The sequence below is a fragment of the Trachurus japonicus genome, chromosome 20 (assembly GCF_045865225.1).
Source record: "Trachurus japonicus isolate A0001 chromosome 20, Traja_1.0".
Taxonomy (NCBI): domain Eukaryota; kingdom Metazoa; phylum Chordata; class Actinopteri; order Carangiformes; family Carangidae; genus Trachurus; species Trachurus japonicus.
In genome coordinates, this window is record NC_140926.1 from 14,287,894 (window position 1) to 14,307,269 (window position 19,376).

The 19,376-nt window shown below is 40.2% G+C and overlaps 6 protein-coding genes and 1 pseudogene across 6 annotated transcripts in view; 2 read left to right on the forward strand and 5 right to left on the reverse strand.

Annotated features, from left to right (window-relative positions):
* LOC146966607 (cystatin-B-like) overlaps positions 1-19,376 on the reverse strand; it is a 49,311-nt gene that overhangs the window by 24,850 nt on the left and 5,085 nt on the right. The window lies entirely within an intron of this gene.
* Positions 56-2,270, reverse strand: LOC146966608 (thiosulfate:glutathione sulfurtransferase). Its single transcript, XM_085763017.1, has 4 exons — positions 2,048-2,270; positions 1,514-1,636; positions 1,243-1,405; positions 56-468 (listed from the first exon to the last, which is right to left on the reverse strand). The coding sequence occupies exons 1-4, from the start codon at positions 2,220-2,222 to the stop codon at positions 414-416; spliced, it is 516 nt and encodes a 171-aa protein (XP_085619143.1). The 5' UTR covers positions 2,223-2,270; the 3' UTR covers positions 56-413.
* Positions 8,097-8,531, reverse strand: LOC146966609 (histone H2B 1/2). The gene has a single exon (XM_085763027.1). It carries the CDS (start codon positions 8,517-8,519, stop codon positions 8,145-8,147), a length of 375 nt encoding a protein of 124 aa, XP_085619153.1. The 5' UTR covers positions 8,520-8,531; the 3' UTR covers positions 8,097-8,144.
* On the reverse strand, positions 12,156-12,500 carry LOC146966610 (histone H4). Its single transcript, XM_085763052.1, has one exon. The coding sequence runs from the start codon at positions 12,485-12,487 to the stop codon at positions 12,176-12,178; it is 312 nt and encodes a 103-aa protein (XP_085619178.1). The 5' UTR covers positions 12,488-12,500; the 3' UTR covers positions 12,156-12,175.
* On the reverse strand, positions 14,206-14,696 carry LOC146966611 (histone H3). The gene has a single exon (XM_085763018.1). It carries the CDS (start codon positions 14,664-14,666, stop codon positions 14,256-14,258), a length of 411 nt encoding a protein of 136 aa, XP_085619144.1. The 5' UTR covers positions 14,667-14,696; the 3' UTR covers positions 14,206-14,255.
* LOC146966612 (histone H2A) lies at positions 15,006-15,435 on the forward strand. The gene has a single exon (XM_085763024.1). The coding sequence runs from the start codon at positions 15,021-15,023 to the stop codon at positions 15,405-15,407; it is 387 nt and encodes a 128-aa protein (XP_085619150.1). The 5' UTR covers positions 15,006-15,020; the 3' UTR covers positions 15,408-15,435.
* On the forward strand, positions 17,815-18,462 carry LOC146966613 (histone H1 pseudogene; annotated as a pseudogene).

Here is a 19,376-nt window from a genome sequence, read left to right on the forward strand (position 1 = left end):
TGAGAGAAAATTGTGTGTAATGTGTGGGAGGGTCTACAAGAACATAGAAATAGGATGAATTTCATATGCAGTTTAATCATCATCAAGCTTTTTCATATTAATCAGTCTGACAGAGATTATATTACTCTATGGAATGAAAATGATACACAGCATAGCCTTATTTGGAGGGGCAAAATTAGTGTAAAAAAATGGAACAAGTTAAAAAAAAAGTACTTAACAATGAAAGCCTAAAAGTAAATAAACAGCCAGTTTGAATTTTAACTGCATCCTTGTCAGTCCTAACATCCTAACAGTCGATATGATGAAATGGTTATAAAACATTGCTCAAGAACAGCTCCAGTGTAACACTTGTATATACTGTAGGTTTGATTTAACTTTAAATTGGACAATAGAAGGCAGAATTCATCTCAGATTTATTTTCCTTCGAGCTCCGCCCACTCAATGTACCCTCCTGCATAGTGTCTTGCCCTGAGAAAAAGAAACATAATGAGAATAGCTTAGCCATTTGTCTGTTTGGTTTTCTACTCAAAGGTCGTCCAGTGTTCAGCAAACTGAAGAATCGTCTGAGGACATTGCACTCTAGCTGCAGCACCATTAATGATTAATTATTAAATAGCAACATGTAACGTATTCCATTCACAGCCCACACTGCAAAAACTCAAAATCTTACCAAGAATATTTGTCTTATTTCTAGTCAAAATGTCACTTCTAGTCAAAACAAATCAAATTATACTCAAAATAAGACTCGTCACATAAAAAATTAGCTTGTTTTTAGACACTTTTTACTTCTTTCAAGCAGATTTTCACTTGAAATAAGTAGAAAAATCTGACAGTGGAGCAAGTTTTTCTTTCTTATTACAAGCACAAAAAACTTGCAGTGGCAGATTTTTCTACTTATTTCAAGTGAAAATTTGTTTAAAACAAGTGAAAATGATCTAAAAACAAGTTAATTTGTAGGTGATGAGTCTTATTTAAAGTGGAAAGAGATTAGTTTTGACTGGAAATTATACATTTGGACAAGAAATAAGACAAATATTTTTGGAAAGATTTTGAGTTTTTGCAGCCCAATGTACACTATGGGGTTAGCAAAGTCAACATTATGTAACATGGTTAAAATCTGATTTAGTCGGACTGGGATTTCATCCAGACAGTTAAACAGTGTACTCTGTTTTATTTATTTATTATTTGATTAGTAACTGTGATGAATCATTGAGCTTCACAGGGTCATGTACTGGTATTTACCTGCTAAACCCCAGCTGAGTGGCGATGGCCAGGGCTGTGGCGCTCCTCTTACCACTTCTGCAGTGAAACACAATGTTGTCATCGTCTTTCCCAGGAGGATTCACCTCATATTTCTCCTGGAAGCGCTGCGGGGTCAGCTTCAGGGAATCTTCCAGGGTGCCCACTCATATTCACATACACACACACACACACACACACATATATGAGAAAATGAAAGTATCAACTCAAAGTTAACCACCCTTCCTCATTTTGTACATGTGCTAACACTTACATGGGACATTAACAGCATGAGGAATGTTTCCAGCTTGGTATTCATCGGGATTTCTCACATCAAACAGCTGGATGTTGCGGTTGGACAACATGGCCTTCAGCTGAGAGTAGGTCACCACTGAAGCTGAGGCGACAGCATAAGGTTACACATTATTAACTCTAAACTTTTTACAGTATCTACTAGACCATTTCTATTATGCAATAAGTCAAACTCACCATTTCCTGATTTAATAGCAACCTGTTCATTTTACTTATAATCTAGTTACATGTGAGCTGACTTTTCAATTTGTAGCAAAAATACCAATCACAGTCCAATGTGAGGCAGTTTTCAATAGTGTAAGAAAAACGACCACAGTAAGTGGGCTGCTCTTTTATTCTAGGCCTGAACACTTTAAAACGACAATGACGTGGATATAATTAAAATTGTAATGATAAATCACCACTAAAAAAGACAGACGTGACGTGAATAGTTTTAGGTATTTAGTGGTTGCTGTTACATAGCAAGGAAATACTGTTCTTTTGTTTTAGTTTTTACCATTGTTGGATGTCTCTCCGCAATTAGGAATGGAGGTTGTAAAAGTCCGCAAAACTGAAGCAAAGGTAGGACGGGTCACTTCCGGGAGGACCTGGCAGAAACATCGGGACAGCACGTAAGACAGCATAGTGAAGGTAAGTGCACGGCTGCTCTGACCGCAGACAGGTCTGAACATGGCTTATTAAAATGATGGCATGCTGATGTTGTTGGTCCTTTTTCTTCCTCTTCTTCTTCATCTTCCGGAGAGTCCCCCAGTAAACGCTGCGTTTGTCGCCATCCTCAGATTGGAAATGTTATAGCACACACAGGCGTTTTGAATGGGCTTAAATTTATTGTCAATTCACGATTTTGGTGATGATAATTCTAGGGGCCCAGCGCCCAGTGGGGCCCACAAAAAACCCCAGTAGTCTAATCTTTGTATGACTGATTTATTCTGCATAAGACCCTGACTAATACTCATAAAAACTCAACATCTTTCCAAGAATTTTTGTCTTATTTCTTGTCCAAATGTCTCATTTCTAGCCAAAGCTAATCTCTTTCCACTTAAAATAAGACTCATAACCTAAAAAATAACTTGTTTTTAGATCATTTTCACTTGTTTCAAAAATTTTTTCACTTGAAATAAGTAGAAAAATCTGCCAGTGAAAGCATGTTTTTGTGCTTGTAATAAGGAAGAAAAACTTGTTCCATTATCAGATTTGTTCTACTTATTCCAAGTGAAAATATGCTTGAAAGGAGTAAAAAAGTGTCTAAAAACAAGCTACTTTTAATATGATGTGTCTTATTTTAAGTAGAATGAGATTTGTTTTGACTAGAAATTACATTTTGACCAGAAATAAGACAAATATTCTTGGTAAAATACTTGAGTTTTTGCAGTGTGATGCTGCATTAGCATCAAAACAAAGTAGGCTAAATAATACATGATAATACATACGTAGTCTAAGAAAAAAAACAAAACTGGAAAAGTTAGAGGGAGGGCCCACTTTAGTATTCTTTAAGGGGGCCCAGAATTCCTAGCAACGGCCCTGGTTAAAGAAGTAGACTGTCTTGCTTTCACATTTAAGAAATTGCCTTAATTAGAAAGATATGAAAGGTTGTTTGTCAAAGATGGAAGTGCTTCTGTGGCACAGTTTGGCCCTGCTTCCACAATTTTACCTCAACTTTGTTCTTGACACACATGCCTCCTATACTTTTCCATTACTAATCTGAGATTAGTAATTCCTAAAAACCTATTTTCAATCAATAATAAAGAGATTATTATGTTCCCATCAGTGAACAAGCTCTCTGTGTGAGTTTCCTACTTTTTTCACCATCATCACACACTTTCATCTCCCTTGGCAGCCTCCCAGTCTCTAGCATTGTATCGGTCGTTGAAAACAACAGGCCCATTACCACCCACCAGCCCCAGATGGAAAAATATCACATAGCTAAACTCATCACTCCCCAGGGGATGCTCTGCTATATCAGACAGCATAAATCATTCATTATCAGGGAATGTATTTAGTGCAGCATCATTATCACTTTTTGTCCTGCTCTGAGCTCATTAAAACCTATCGTCACTGACCTTTGAGATGTTTCCGTTCACATACCACTGCAGCAATAACCTGCAAAGTCTCCACACACATCTCAGCCTGAGCTGCTACAATAAATAAGATGAATAAATGCACCTCAGTATTTAATAACCACTCAGTTCTCCTGGGGAAAGAATATTTCATATAGTATGAGCTAGAAAAGAAAAGAAACTTGACCACCACATTCTCTAATCTGTGGTTTTTCTGTCTGTGGTATAGTAAAAACAAGCTTCAGTACAGGCCAAACAGTGGTTTCAGTTTTCAGTCTTAAAAATATCTGCTGTGAAACAAGTATTAAAAGCCTGCAGCAAAAGTAGCCTATGATAAATATATTTTTTTCCAAACACTGAACCTTTCCCACTGTTGAAAAGCGTCTCCCCACGCGTCTCAAGCTGACACATCCCAGCCAGCCACACCTTAGACTAACACACTGTCCTGTTACTGCCTTGTGCAAATTAAAACATATATAGCCTATTGTTTTTTTTTTTGGCTTATCCAGAATGTGTGTGTGTGAGAGTGTGAGAGAGACAGAGAGACAACAGGGCCAAGTGAGTAAAATCAATGCCCCGCACACAGCTCTGCAATAAACGGAGGTTTTAGCCTTTAAAAAAAAAGTTAAATATTGAATATATTAAATAAAATAATCAATATTTTCAAATATCATTGTGTGATCACGACAGGAGTATTTCAAAATTAAACTATTTTGTGAGGGTGAAATAAATAACAAGTTAATTAATCAAATTGTTGTAATTCTGTTGTTTTTGTCTGCGGTAGGTTCCTATTTGTAAAATAGCTTCAGTACAGGCCAAACAGATGCTTCAGAAAGTCTTCAAAATATCTGCTGTGGATCAATTATTGAATTGGTGACAATGTTTAGAAACCTATAGTCTTTATTTCTGTTACTTAAATTAAAGATGGTAATCTTTTAATATGTTAATGTGCATTTAATGGTTCAGTAGCAGCAGATGTCCATGTTATGTTTTTTTCTTTTGATTTCAAACCTGGTGCATATCCACATATTTCTAATAAACTGAATAATAGGTATCTTATTGGAAATAAATCTAAAGTGCCCATAAAAAACATCATATTTCTGACATTAGCCTAAAGTACTGAGCAAAGTTTATAGAGTGGAGAGCATGTTCAGTATCAGATCCTCCCTCTCTGTGTCTGACTCCTGTGTTGATTGTGACACATTTTTAGATTTGGGGCAAACTGGGTAAAACAGTTAGACGGCATGCAGACAACTTTCTGCTGAGCCTGTTTGTAACAATCAGCTGTTGCCATGCTTTTTACTGCACATTATACATTTCAGTCATGAACAGGAAGTAGATAGTCTATGGGTCGTGTATTAAAAAAGTAAAGAAAAGAAAACGGTCTACATTTCGAAGTAATCAACTCTCAGCGCTCAACTCACAGGCGTCATTGTTACACCGTGTAACAAAGTCACCAGTGTTGTCTAAACTTGTCACTTCCCTGCAGTGCTGAGCATGTCCAGGTGGCACACCCCAGCAGAGCCACACCTTGGACTAACACACACTCTCTGTGTTGCCATGTTTCAAGTAACTAAGTAGCCTACAGCAACTGTGTGCAAATTATGTAATAACTTTTAGAGTATCCTATGATGGATCATTCATGGTTAAGATGTTTATGAGGTGAAGTTAAGAAGGCTCTGTCTACCTGTGATGACTTCTCAGAGAGAAACCTAGGAGCCAAGAGGATGCAGTTACCTGGCTGCAGTTTGCAAAACGGGGCAGGGTTGAAGTGGCTACATGGGACACTGTAGAATAGACCAAAGTTGGGAGCAGTTTCTTCGGTCCACCACCTGGCATCTATTGCCGTTTGTTGTGTAGCAGTAGGTCACGAGAAGCAGCAGAGAGCAGAGACCAATCAGATGAGACAGGAACTGAGGAGAGGCTGATTAGTAGCTGATTGTGCACTGTGGCTGTGGCTGTTGACTCTCTGCTCTGGTAAGATAGACTTTTGGGGTTTTTAGAATTGTTTTATCAGGGTAGTATTTTAATTGTTAGGGTAACGTAGGGGTGCATTCATGCACCCTGAGGTATCTGTGTTTTAATGATTTTAATTGTGGGTTTATCATTTGTTTGTAGGACTAAACCTTAACTGTTTTAAAATACAGAGGTATGCAAAAATATCATCATTTAAACCTCATACTTTTATGTCCTACAAACTAAATTAACAGTGCTTTCTTTTGCTTTTAGGCACAGCACTGACTGACGTTTATTTTAGTTTAGTATTTTATATTTTAGCCATATTGATTTTATTGTCTTTTATTATTTTTAATTTGAGTTCGCTTGGTTTTAGGATTTTAACATTCTGTCTTCTTCTGTTTCTAGTGTTGCGGCTGGTGGGGTCCTCCATTCACCGGTGTGGTTGAGATGCTGGGAGTTCACTTTAGATGGTGATATGGTTTGTGGTTGCACATTTAATTAGTAAGTGTGTTGGGTTTATATTTCTTTTTGATATTTAGTTTACTCCCCTTGTTCTTCATTGACTGTGTTATTTTAGAATTTGATTTATTGTAAATAAATGGCATATGATTGACCCACACTGACCGTTGTGGCCTCCTTAATTGAAGCCACTGTGTGCTAGATCAATCCTCAAAGTTACACTAAGAAATGATAACCATCTTGTGATAGAAAATGAGCTTGTTCAGATTGAGTGTGTGGCTCCCTTGCCTCTTCCACTCATGTTTACTGCTGGGTACAAGACTACTCAACTGGTTCAGCTTCAAGACGCGCCGCGTTTCAAACCCTCTCTGCGGACGTCAATGAAGACTGGAGGGAGGTTGTATGTTGTTGTCTTTAGCGCCACCAACTGAGCCGGGGTCTAATCTACATACAGGTCAGGGCTATTGCGCAAAAGTAAGTGCATTTATTTGGACATGGTCTGGCATATCCACACCACCACCACTCACTAAATTAGCTAGGTAATCTCTTAAGTACTTTATTTGAATCACAACAATATTGATGCATTTTACTCAACATAAACAGTAATCACACATGAACCCAAAAACCCAGTCTATAGCCTATTTGTATCTTTTGTGACATCCTGAAGTGATTCAAGTGCACAGTCTCCAAACTTTCATTGCATGTGCCTTATCATTTTGGAATCTGAATGAATTTGGTGAAGTCTGTGTTTCAGACGTCAAAGGATAGACTAGAGATTCTTCTGGTGGGTCTCTGCAAGGATTTGACTCTCTTTGGAACAGTAGAAGGCCTTACTGGATACCCATAATAACGACCTAAACATTATGAAGAGCATGCAATTTCTTCTTGTGCAATCATTGTACAATTATCATCGTTTGCAATTGAGTCTGTCGTGGAAATTTTTAGCTGTTTACTGTTGGTGAATAATGAAATAGAGACTTCTGCCGGCCAACAAGTTTTTATTTCCTTGCAAGGAAAGTTCAGTTCTCATGGTAAAGAAAAGACAAAGAGAATGGGGAGACCTAAACATAATACCCCCTAGGTGTGTTTCACACCCTGCTGCAGGGGTCGGCACCTGGAGCATCCTGCAGGGTATTGTGTTTAGGTGAGAAGTTAAGAGGTCTAGTCAACACAATTTAAAATACAAAAGGGCTTTGAATATTGATGAGAAAGTGAGAGGTTGGGTGTCTCAGGTACTTGAAATGTAAAGGAATTGAATTTACAATTACAATTAAAAGTCTGGTATCTTGGTGAGAAGGTGGGAGGTTGGGTATTCTACAAAGAGATTTAAATTACAATTACAAGGTCTAGAGACATTAAAATACACAAATGGTTAACAAAAGGAGATCTGTTATCTTGAGGGGGGGCAGGGTGTGGGGACGTCTCATGTGATTAAAACAAGGAATATTCAAATTTACCATCACAAGTCATGTTAGCGTAATATTTGCCGATTGATCCAAATACTGATGAGCCACCCTACAGTTACTGAACAGCTGTGTCAAGTAAAGTCAGGGTTCCTACAGCTTAAGCCAAGTTAAAGTTAAATTTAAGACTTTTTTAAAGCCAGAAAAAAAAAGAAAAACCCCACATCAATTACATAGGGTTAGGGGCAATTATACCCACTTTCCTATGTGATCCAAGGTAAAGTGACTGCTACATGAACATTGGATTGTGTCTCTTTCCAGCTGTCCTTTCAAAATAAATGCATAAAAAGTCCGGGAAAAAAATCAAAACACTGACTCGGGAGCTGGAGGCGGTGAGAGATTTAGCATTGACGGCCGCCACTAACTTCTCTATGTCGAAATGTTACCAATTATGAGATTTGAGACTAATTACAACCATAAAATCCCACTTATCAACATTTTTAAGACTTTTGAAAAATTGATTTAAGACATTTTAATGCCAATTAAGGCCTTGTTCTTAGATTAATAAATGCAATGCGTTTTTTTTCAAAGACTTTTTAAGGATCCGTAAGAACCCTGAAAGTAGATTAATAAAGTTAAAAGATAGTTTGCACTTTCAGATGAAGTGTGTGGCTCTGAAAAGAGCCTTTGGGTCGGGTGTAAACAGCAGAGCCGTTTACTTGGAGCTGGTGTACTTGGTGACGGCCTTGGTGCCCTCGGACACGGCGTGCTTGGCCAGCTCCCCGGGCAGCAGCAGCCTGACGGCGGTCTGGATCTCCCTGGAGGTGATGGTGGAGCGCTTGTTGTAGTGAGCCAGACGAGAGGCCTCGGCGGCGATGCGCTCGAAGATGTCGGAGACAAACGAGTTCATGATGCTCATGGCCTTGGACGAGATGCCGGTGTCGGGGTGGACCTGCTTGAGCACCTTGTACACGTAGATGGCGTAGCTCTCCTTCCTGGTCTTTCTCCTCTTCTTGCCGCCCTTCCCGGCGGTCTTGGTGACGGCTTTCTTGGAGCCCTTCTTGGGCGCGGACTTTGCGGGTTCAGGCATTTTCAGCTGCTCTCAGACGAAAACAACAGATGTGGAACTGCCGCAATCACTTCTCTTCTTATACAGCTTCTATGCAAATGAGGCTGTGCGGTCCCCATCCTGTGATTGGTTGAACGTCAAATTTGAAGCGGTGAGCGGTGATTTAATGTGTTTCCACGGTTACCAAACCTAAAAAGTAGCCTGTACTTTGTAGCCAATTTCTGCTCATAGGAAGTAACAAACAAAGAACATGTTACTTTGTTACAAATTGTTGAATATCTTTCTGTTAGAGGGGTTAACATCTGGAATAATTGTCCTGAAAATATTAAATTATGCTGTACTCTAGTCAGCTTTAAAAAACTTTATAAGAACAACATAATTTCTTGTTACAGTATGGAAAATTAAGTTAAATGATTTTGTACTATTTTGGGTTATGCGCTGTGTACAATTCTTTATTTGTTGTGATCAGAAATTTAAGTGTAGGCTACTGATTAATTTCAAATGTCTGTGATCTGATCCTATTGTATTAATGTGTATATATATATTATTTCATTTTATTTTAATTTTTTAAGGTAAAAGGGGTAGGGGTATATAAGCTTTGGCTTCAACCTACACCCTTTCGGTTATATAAGCTTGATACCTACCGAAATAAATAAATAAATAAATAAATTCATTCATTCATTCATTCATTCATTCATTCATTCATTCATTCATTCATTCATCCATATTCTAGTCACCAATCAGCTCAAGGAGCAAATTTAAAAACATAAAACATCTCAATACAGGTAAAATATGAATATAGGCCTATATGATAATTGAATATTGTTTCACAAAGGTTATACTGAGAGAAATGGGTAAATAAAAAATGTGAATAAAAAAAAAAAAGTTTTTGCACTGGGAGTAAAGCTAAGCACCCTTTAATGGTTTTGGAGTAGTGTCAAGATCACAGTCCCTGTAGAGATATTAGCAACATAAGCTATCAGATGTTATTTGTATAGACCAGGGTAAACCTTTTTAGACAAGATGAACTGTATGGAAGAAACAACTATTCACAAAATAAAATAACATTAGTCTGGTCCTGTATCTGTGTTATTAGCTATGCAGTTGTGGTTTCATGGAGTTGTATTACGAGGGCTCAATACCACATTTTGTTTTCTAATATATTATATCATAGGCCTACAATGGGCGACTGGGATTCAGTCAAAGAGATTGTAGAAAATCTGGTAGGCTACACCATTTATGGATAGAGGGTGAATATGGGTAAACTGGGACACTTTCTGAAAATCTACCTTCAACATCCTTTTTGATTATGAACCAAATGTCTTAGCCCATCATATGATACCATTCTAAATAGCTTAAGATCTCTCCTATACTATGTAGAAGAAAAAACAAAGAAACATTAAACACTGGATGAATGACCCTTCACCCAAAACAAATTGACCCAAAACCAAAATTTTGAGGCACTATTGGTAAAGTGGGACACCATATATTGGCAAACTGGGACACCTCCATTTCTATTTAAACACAATAATATAAACAACAACAATTAATTTCTAATGAATAGAAATATTAACGTTTTTATTAAAAATACAATTTTATTTTAAAATCTTTATTTTCCTTGTCCCTGTTCTGCTCTTTTCTGCCATTGGATTCTGAAATAGGATTAGGCCAATTAGCATTAGCCTACTAGCTAGCTAGGATAGGCTAGCTAAGCATCACAAGCATAATTTTCATTGTAGCTACCTTGATTTATGCAATTTAAGTAAATTTGTTTATATATCTAGCTAGCCATAGCTAAATTTATGGGGGATGAATAAAAGTGGAACTTATTTCTACCTTTAGAATGACTTAAATGATTGTCCCAGTTTGCCAGTAACACTCTGTCCCACTTTACCAATAGCACATTGGTAGACTGGGACAGTAGCAAAATGCCACTTTAAAAAAAATGTAAGACTCACATGGATGTGATTTTTAAAAATTATGAATCACCATTACACCCCCTAACAAAATATATCACAATTACAAACTATCCACCAGTTTGCTTATTTCTAGAACACTAACATCTTTCAGCTAAGAACGCTATGTCATTTTAGCTACCACCCTGTTTCACTGTGGAGGTAGTTGAATATGGTGAGCCACGCCCCTGGAAGTGATGTCATGGACACAGAACCACTCTTTTTTAATCTCATACATACCTATGATTAGCTCAATGATGATTTTTAGTAATAGAAGTATACACATGTAAAGATAAACATGATTAAGCTTAACTGTCCCACTTTACCCATTGTCCCACTTTACCCATATTCACCCGACTGGTCACATGTTAATGAAACAATTGACCTGTGCAGCAAAGCATAACCCATTGTGCCCATTCTGCATGACACCAACATTCACATTCACAATGTTACTTTTAAATTGGTCAATTTAATAAAAGGAGATGTTTTCACATAATGATACAGCAATAATGGTATTCTGTGTCATTCTGAAACTGCTTTTCTGACATGCCATTGCCCCACCATTCTGAATAAGCAAACATGCGTAACTCAACAGGTGACTCCCTGCTACTTATCTGGACTTGTTATTTATCTAGCCTGTCTACTCTCTATCAACTTTTTTACTAGACTTAACCAACTCCTTTCATAATTGCCTAAGCCCAACCAGTGCAAAACCTTATTTTTTTGGGGAAAAAAAACGCTATTAAAGGAATTGTCGGAAAGGCAGGCCATTTAAAAAAAAGGGGGGGGGGGGGAACTATCATTCCAACCATATTAGTCAAAAATCGTGGGAATAATGGGACATTTTATAGAAAATTAAGTGTTGGAATTTAGAAATTATAGTCCTGTTGGCCTGATGGGATGTTGGAATGGTGGTTGCCCCCCCCCCAGCAATCAATCAACCTACTCTAACATGTAGTAAGGGAGGATGAACCTGTAAAGTCAGTGTATTGTATGTTGCAGTTCACTTTTTTATGGTTGTTTTGCATTAGAAAAATTGAGCATAAATGGGGAAAAAAAGATGACAGGTTATGGCCTCGTTGAATATTCCAATTCTGTATCATCTTCTCCCCGAGACGTTACACCTGATCAGGGTATATACAGGAAACTTGAAGTTAATTTTAAAACTTCAGACTTTTTCAAGACCTTCTCAATATTTAACACCTCACCACCACTTCAAGCTGTAACCATTTACATCAGTGACACTTTTAATGTAATAACAGTTTTAATTTGTGATAAAGACTATAGACCACTATGATACAACAGAATTCAAAATAGGCTAGGATAATAAATCAAAGGCAAAGTTTATCAAAAAACAAAACAAAAAAACATTGCTCCACTCAAAAAACAAAAACAGCAATCTTCTTTCCTTTTTTATGCACCGGTTCGTTGGCTTAAAATGAATAAATTCACACACACTCAATGTTTTTTAGGACTCAAACTCTTGGATAACTACTTCAGACAAAAATACCTTCAAATTTTTAAGACTTCTTAAAGTCCTGAAAAGACGTTTTAATACTTTTTAAGGGTCTTAATTTTCCCAAAATTGATTCATCACCTTTTAATACTTTTCAAGACCCCACAGATACCCTTCTGATACAATAAAAAGTGAAAGATTGAGCTCGTTCAGACTGGTTGTGTGGCTCTGAAAAGAGCCGTTGTGTTTAGTTGTGGTGATGATGTTTAACCTCCGAAGCCGTACAGAGTGCGGCCCTGTCTCTTGAGGGCGTAGACCACGTCCATGGCGGTGACGGTCTTCCTCTTGGCGTGCTCGGTGTAGGTGACGGCGTCCCGGATGACGTTCTCCAGGAAGACCTTCAACACCCCGCGGGTCTCCTCGTAGATGAGGCCGGAGATGCGCTTGACTCCGCCGCGGCGAGCCAGACGGCGGATGGCGGGCTTGGTGATGCCCTGGATGTTATCACGGAGGACTTTACGGTGCCGCTTGGCGCCTCCTTTACCGAGTCCCTTTCCTCCTTTTCCTCTTCCAGACATGTTTACTGCTGTGTACAAAAATACTCAACTGGTTCAGCTGTAGGACGCGCCGCCTTTCAAACCCTCTCTGCGGACGTGATAGAAAAAAGGGGAGGGTGTATGCCGCCATAGAGCACATTCTTCTGAATTTCCGGCAGGTTTTACGCTATCCAGCGTCATGCTGCCCTCTACAGGTCATTTCAAGACATTAATTACATTTTCTCATAAAACCCAGTAGAGTGGAAGTATTTCAACACTGAATAGATAGAATCAGATTTTTTTTTTTTTAATCTCTGACACAACTGTACATTACAAGAAAACAACATGGACCACAGTCTCTAATTCCCACCACTCACACTATAACATGGTTACCAATCACTTTTAAACAACGTGCCAGACAGAAATGCCCCAATCTCAGTCTAGTTAAAATAACCTAATATTTTCGTCCGAACATACTCCTCCACCTTTTACTTTTTACAGAGGGTTGCTAAGTAAAATAATGGCTTCCTTTTCTGCTCTTTTGACCACTCATTATGCTGTAACATTCACCTTTACCCACTTAAACATTCAGATCCATATTTTCTAAGCTAAGGATTATTTTGCTATTCTGTCAGCAACTTTACCCTCAACTCCCAAGTGTCCTGACACCCACACAAAACACACATGACATCCTGAGTTCTCAACTCTTAATAGGCAGCACAGGATCTCACAGGAAATTAGGGTGGGCCCTTGAAGTCCTTTCTTCCAGAGCAACCAAAGCAGCAGCAGCAGAATCTGAATGACACTAACCAGGCCCAGAATTACACAGTTTTTCTTGATTGCTCAGACACATTTCTTGAAAGCTTCTCTCCTTTTCTCTAAACTGTGAACACAAATCCCAATTTTCAAGCTACATTCACAAAACCTCAAACTCTTCTTGCAAAACCAAACTTTCACCTCAAAACAGTTCAATCTGTGCCCAAAACTGAACTATGTTGTTAAATCGTGGCCCGAGTCAATCAAAATTAAAAACACTACTGAGCAGCCACTAAACACTACATAGAAAAATAGAAAACACAATGCTCAGCACATGAAGCTGTAGAAATAAATGTTTATTGTTCACTGTAGGCTAAATGCATGTTGCAAAACAAAAAACCTGTGCATTTAGCACTTGTACATAGTACTGTAAAAAAAAAAAAAAAAAGTACAAAAACCAGAAATCCTGTGCATTTACACGTAGCACTTGTACAGTACAAAAACAAACAGAAATCTTGTGCATTTAGCACTTGTATACAGTAGGCCTACGTAAAAATAAAGTAGCCTACAAATATATACAAATGAGAAGTGCATAACTCAGCCACAGCATCATTTCTCTGTACTTGGCCAGCCCACAGGACTTCATCCTCAACTGGTTTATACATGTTCCCTCACATCATTAGCCACAAGTGTGATACATTTTGAGTTGTGTTCAACCGGTGAAACCTGTGCTTTACTTGTGTTTGACTTTTGCCACCCGTGCTCAGCATTATGCAACACAGGTGCATCACAATGAAAATGTGTTGGTAAGTTGTGTCTAAACAGGTGAAAATTGGGGTTTGTGTTCACACTTTAGAGAAAATGAGAGAAGCTTTCGAGAAATGTGTTTTAGCAATCGAGAAAAACTGTAGTCGCAACGCCACCAATCCCAAAAAAGATTGTGCAGCTTTGTGATTATTATAGCCTATTGTTTGAACAAAAGGCATTGGCTCTTAAAGAAAGTGAAGTGGCTCTTAAAAGAGCCGTTGTTGTAGTTTTAGTGGGAGCAGCCTCTTTAAGCTCTCTCTCCACGGATGCGGCGGGCCAGCTGGATGTCTTTGGGCATGATGGTGACCCTCTTGGCGTGGATGGCGCACAGGTTGGTGTCCTCGAACAGACCCACCAGGTAAGCCTCGCTGGCCTCCTGCAGAGCCATGACGGCGGAGCTCTGGAAACGCAGGTCGGTCTTGAAGTCCTGGGCGATTTCCCTTACCAGGCGCTGGAAGGGCAGCTTGCGGATGAGCAGCTCGGTGGATTTCTGGTAACGACGGATCTCACGGAGAGCCACGGTACCGGGCCTGTAACGGTGAGGCTTCTTGACGCCGCCGGTGGCCGGGGCGCTCTTACGGGCAGCCTTGGTGGCCAGCTGCTTCCTGGGGGCTTTGCCTCCGGTGGACTTACGAGCGGTCTGCTTGGTTCTTGCCATTTCGCTGAGTCTTTCTCTAAACTGGAGAAAAGTGTGATGAACCGCCGCGGCACTCGGCTCTTAAAGCCTGAGACCGGCTGGGACACAGTGACGCTGCTCGACGTCTGTGGCTGGTGATTGGTGAGGGGCTCCTGCTGGAGCTCAGCGCCGCCCACAGGACCAACCCGCCGCCCGAGTCTCTGCTGCTCATTGGAGGAAAGAAAAGCCCGGACAAACCCAGAGCAGGAAGCCGCTGCTGGAGCCTCTCTCTGGTTGGTCCGCCACAAAGCGTCCCGCTCCTGCGCTCATATAAGACACAGTTGAGCTGTGGAGCCTCACATTTCTTTGTACCCAGACTAAAGAGACCAATCAACCATGAGTGGAAGAGGAAAGACCGGGGGAAAGGCCAGAGCAAAGGCAAAGACCCGCTCCTCCCGTGCTGGGCTCCAGTTCCCAGTGGGTCGTGTCCACAGGCTGCTCCGCAAAGGAAACTATGCTCAGCGTGTGGGGGCTGGTGCTCCCGTCTACCTGGCGGCTGTGCTCGAGTACCTGACCGCTGAGATCCTCGAGTTGGCTGGAAACGCTGCCCGCGACAACAAGAAGACCAGGATCATCCCCCGTCACCTGCAGCTGGCCGTCCGCAACGACGAGGAGCTCAACAAGCTGCTGGGAGGAGTCACCATCGCTCAGGGTGGTGTGCTGCCCAACATCCAGGCTGTTCTCCTGCCCAAGAAGACCGAGAAGCCCGCCAAGGCCAAGTAAACTTCTCCTGGACACCACCAACACAAAGGCTCTTTTCAGAGCCACATACTCGAACCCTAAACAGCGAAATTCCGTATATCAGTACTAACGATATGCTAAATGACGCATTCAAGGCATCATCTGACCTTATAACGGTACATTAGGGTTATGATTAGTATAAGGGTCAAAGAATGCATATCTTTAATCTAAAAATAAATTGTGAAATTTAGAAATAATTTAGGAAAACCATTAATTGATGTGCTAAATAGCACATCAACTACCACAAAGATTTGAACTAACCACAAATAAAAATGATACCCATGCCCCAAGAGCTTGTCTTTCAGCCACTTAGGCCTATATGTCCATTACACACTGAATGAAACATCCCATGTCTTTATTTATTCAGTTTATTTTAATAGTAATAATTATGACTAACATTCAGTGAAGACCTAAAAATCAGTATCTCCAAAATGGAAATATTGCAAAGGAATTGTTTCAGCATTCTTTAATATAGAAATGTTGGCCTTCTGAAAACTGTCCATTATGCACTCAATACTTGGTTGGGGTTGAACTACTGGAAATTGACTTGATATTATAATGTACTTATTTGTTAATGGTGAGCACCCCCCCTGGGAAATTCCTCTCTTTTTTGGTCCTGACCCTTTGCATCCCTGCACTTGTCAATCCAAAGTTTTTGTAAGAGCATAATGTAGGCTATTTCTTTATGTTCATGTGCAAATTTGTCTGTGTACGTATTGTTTTATTTACAATAAATATACAGACATTTAATTGTTAAACATGAATGTCTTGGTACATTGTGTATTCAAATAATCAACAGAATGTCTTGGTACATTGTGTATTCAAATAATCAACAAATAATCAATTATCACAACGCTGTACAGTGTCAGAGAGACTGAGTCCACATGTCACATCAGAGATGAAGTCCACCAAACACATGTGATTGCAATCTAATCATGGTTTTCTACAACTCTGGTAAATTCAAGTTGTTTTTTTGTAAAACAACTCCATGGGACCTTAACACAAATCAATCACCATATTGTTCTTTTTACATTTTTGTATCTTGTCATATAATTTGAAAATTGTCACTATACACAGAAAGAAGATCTGTGATACTGTTGATGAAGTGGGTGTCAGTGATGAAAAGACGGTGTAGACCTGCCTTGAGACAAATTCTATCATAACTTGTATTGTGCCTGCTATGATTTCATAGCCATGTGTTTCAAATTAGCCTATGTGAGTATGATTTGAGAGGATATACATTTAGATCAGGCCTCTATTAAGCCTTTCCTTATTTCAATATCACTTTTGAACACCACCTGTAGAGGGGAAAGATAAGACACAATCAGAGCGGCAGGTGTATCATCATTACAGGGCTAACTTTTTTTTTACTAGGAGCACGGTGGCCCTCTGACAATTTTAGGGGCGCACACCGTTAATCGAGTAAGCAAATATTCACATTTCTTTTTTGTTCATGATCCTCACACATTGGCCTGACATGTGTTGCCCCATCCATTTTCAATAGTAGGCCTAAAAAAACAAAAAATGCCCCCATTTAAGGGCAGTCTGGAGCCCTGCAATATGATATTTTATCTGGTGAAACACTCATAAAATACACAAAAATGATTTACAAACAAATCTAGGCACATTGCAGTTACTGCTGGTGTTTGTTTTTCACTGTCACACAGACAGACACACATAGCCATATTATTCTTCTCAGCTGGCCACAGCAACAGATAGGGTAAGATGATTCTCAAAGTAGGCTACCTAATGATTTTTTTTTCATTCATGCTATTATCAATATCCACTTGGAATCATTAAAGACCTGACTATGAACTAATTTGTAAGATTAACACATTTTTAATAATCTCTAACATCCTCCATAAGGAAGAGTCTGGCTGAATGTGCCTAAGCTTCGGCCATCAGCAGTGTGTTTGCTGCTAGGAGATGAAGTTGAATTTCTTACAAACTGAACATCAGTGGGAGGTATTTTTTAATCAGGATCTCTGAACAAACATGTTGACTAGCTAGAAAACTAGTTTCGGTGCAATTGTGGTGCATTTTATATGGTTTTAGAAGATATAAAAGTGGGGAAAGTCATTGAGCAGCGGTGCCCGACACGATGATCAGCTGAGGTTTAGAGGCTCCACAAACAAAACCCAGAGGCAATCAGAGCTCCTCATGACTTGAATATGAAGAGAATAAAGTCCGCTATCGGCTCAGTTCATTAGCAGCCCTTATTAACTTTCTCACATTGATTTTTGAGGCTTTTTTGAGCGACGAGAAAACACAAAGTGTCCCTGTGTCGAGGCTGCACAGAGCAGCCACGGCTGGACTGAGTCTCCACGGTTCTCATGGTGTGTTTAAGTACCGCCTCCTGCTCCGGGATTTCCAACAGTTCACTCACTCAGAGTTGTCAGTCGTGTTAGACAGAGAACAAGAAGAAACAATGGCAGAAGTTGCTCCAGCTCCAGCCGCCGCCCCGGCCAAAGCGGCCAAGAAGAAGGCCGTCAGGCCCAAGAAAGTCGGTCCCAGCGTCAGCGAGCTCATCGTGAAGGCTGTCGGTGCCTCCAAGGAGCGGACCGGCGTGTCCGCTGCTGCCCTGAAGAAAGCTCTGGCCGCCGGAGGCTACGATGTGGAGAAGAACAAGTCCCGCGTCAAAATCGCCCTCAAGAGCCTGGTGACCAAGGGCACTCTGGTCCAGACCAAGGGAACCGGAGCGTCCGGCTCCTTCAAGATGAACAAGAAGGCCGAGCCCAAAGCCAAGAAGCCCGCAGCCAAGAAGGCCGCTCCTAAAGCCAAGAAGCCCGCAGCGAAGAAACCCGCAGCGGCCAAGAAGTCCCCCAAGAAGGCGGTGGCAGCCAAGAAGCCAGCGGCTAAGAAGTCCCCCAAGAAGGCCAAGAAGCCAGCAGCTGCTCCCAAGAAAGCAGCTAAGAGCCCCAAGAAGGCAACCAAGAGCCCCAAGAAGGTGGTCAAGAAGGCCCCTGCTGCCAAGAAGTCCCCCGCTAAGAAGGTGGCCAAGCCTAAGGTCAAGAAGGCAGCACCCAAGAAGAAGTGAGCTGTTCCTCAGACACCTCAAAATAATATCAAACGGCTCTTTTAAGAGCCACGCATATTTCCCTAAGAGCTGATTCCTCTTAATTGTTACTATCAATTGTACAGTCTTATAAATATATTTTTATACTCTAACCAAAATAAAATACGAATAAATTAACTACACTTTAATTAGGAGCAATTGCAGCTTAATAAAGCTTCCAAAGGATTCCTGATTATCAAAAGCTGAGCTTTGTTTTCCTAAGAGCAGGGTTGTAGATTATAATGTATTTCAGGGCCACTGTTTGGCCACGATCAGTGCTTTGTTTTAAAATGAATGTGACTTTTTGTTTGAGTTCATGTTTGGAGATGATGAACCAGGACGGAAAACAAATGTGCATGATGTGCAGTTTGCAGAAAGCAACTCCTAGAAAAAACAGGGGGATTTGACGGGGATTTGACGTGGTTCAATCTAATATTGGCTAGTTCCAAATGATTGATGTGTTTGGACCAGGTCATGTTACTTTAACTACTACTACTTTAATTTTATGCTGAGAAGTTTTGCTTCCTTGCTGATCATGATTTTCTGGTTTAGTGTGAGTGAATCTACACAATCTAGGTTCTGGTGCTTCTGCCTCAGGGACAAACGAATACTCTTATTTGTTCAGCACTTGGCAGGACATATGATCTGCGGCTAGATGGCAGCAGTAGCCTACTACTTTGAAGAGAGAAGGTGAGTGCAGTTATCCAGGATGGCCTGTGCCTTCTCTGTGGCCCAGCAGGTTGAAGACAACACACTATACCCTGAGTCTGTCGGACTCAGCTCCTGCCCCACACGAAAAGGGGGCCCACAGTGTGGTCATCGTAGTGTTTATAACAAAAACAAAAAACTAATTCATCTGCAAGAGACATGCAGTGTTTGTTTACTCCACCCCACCC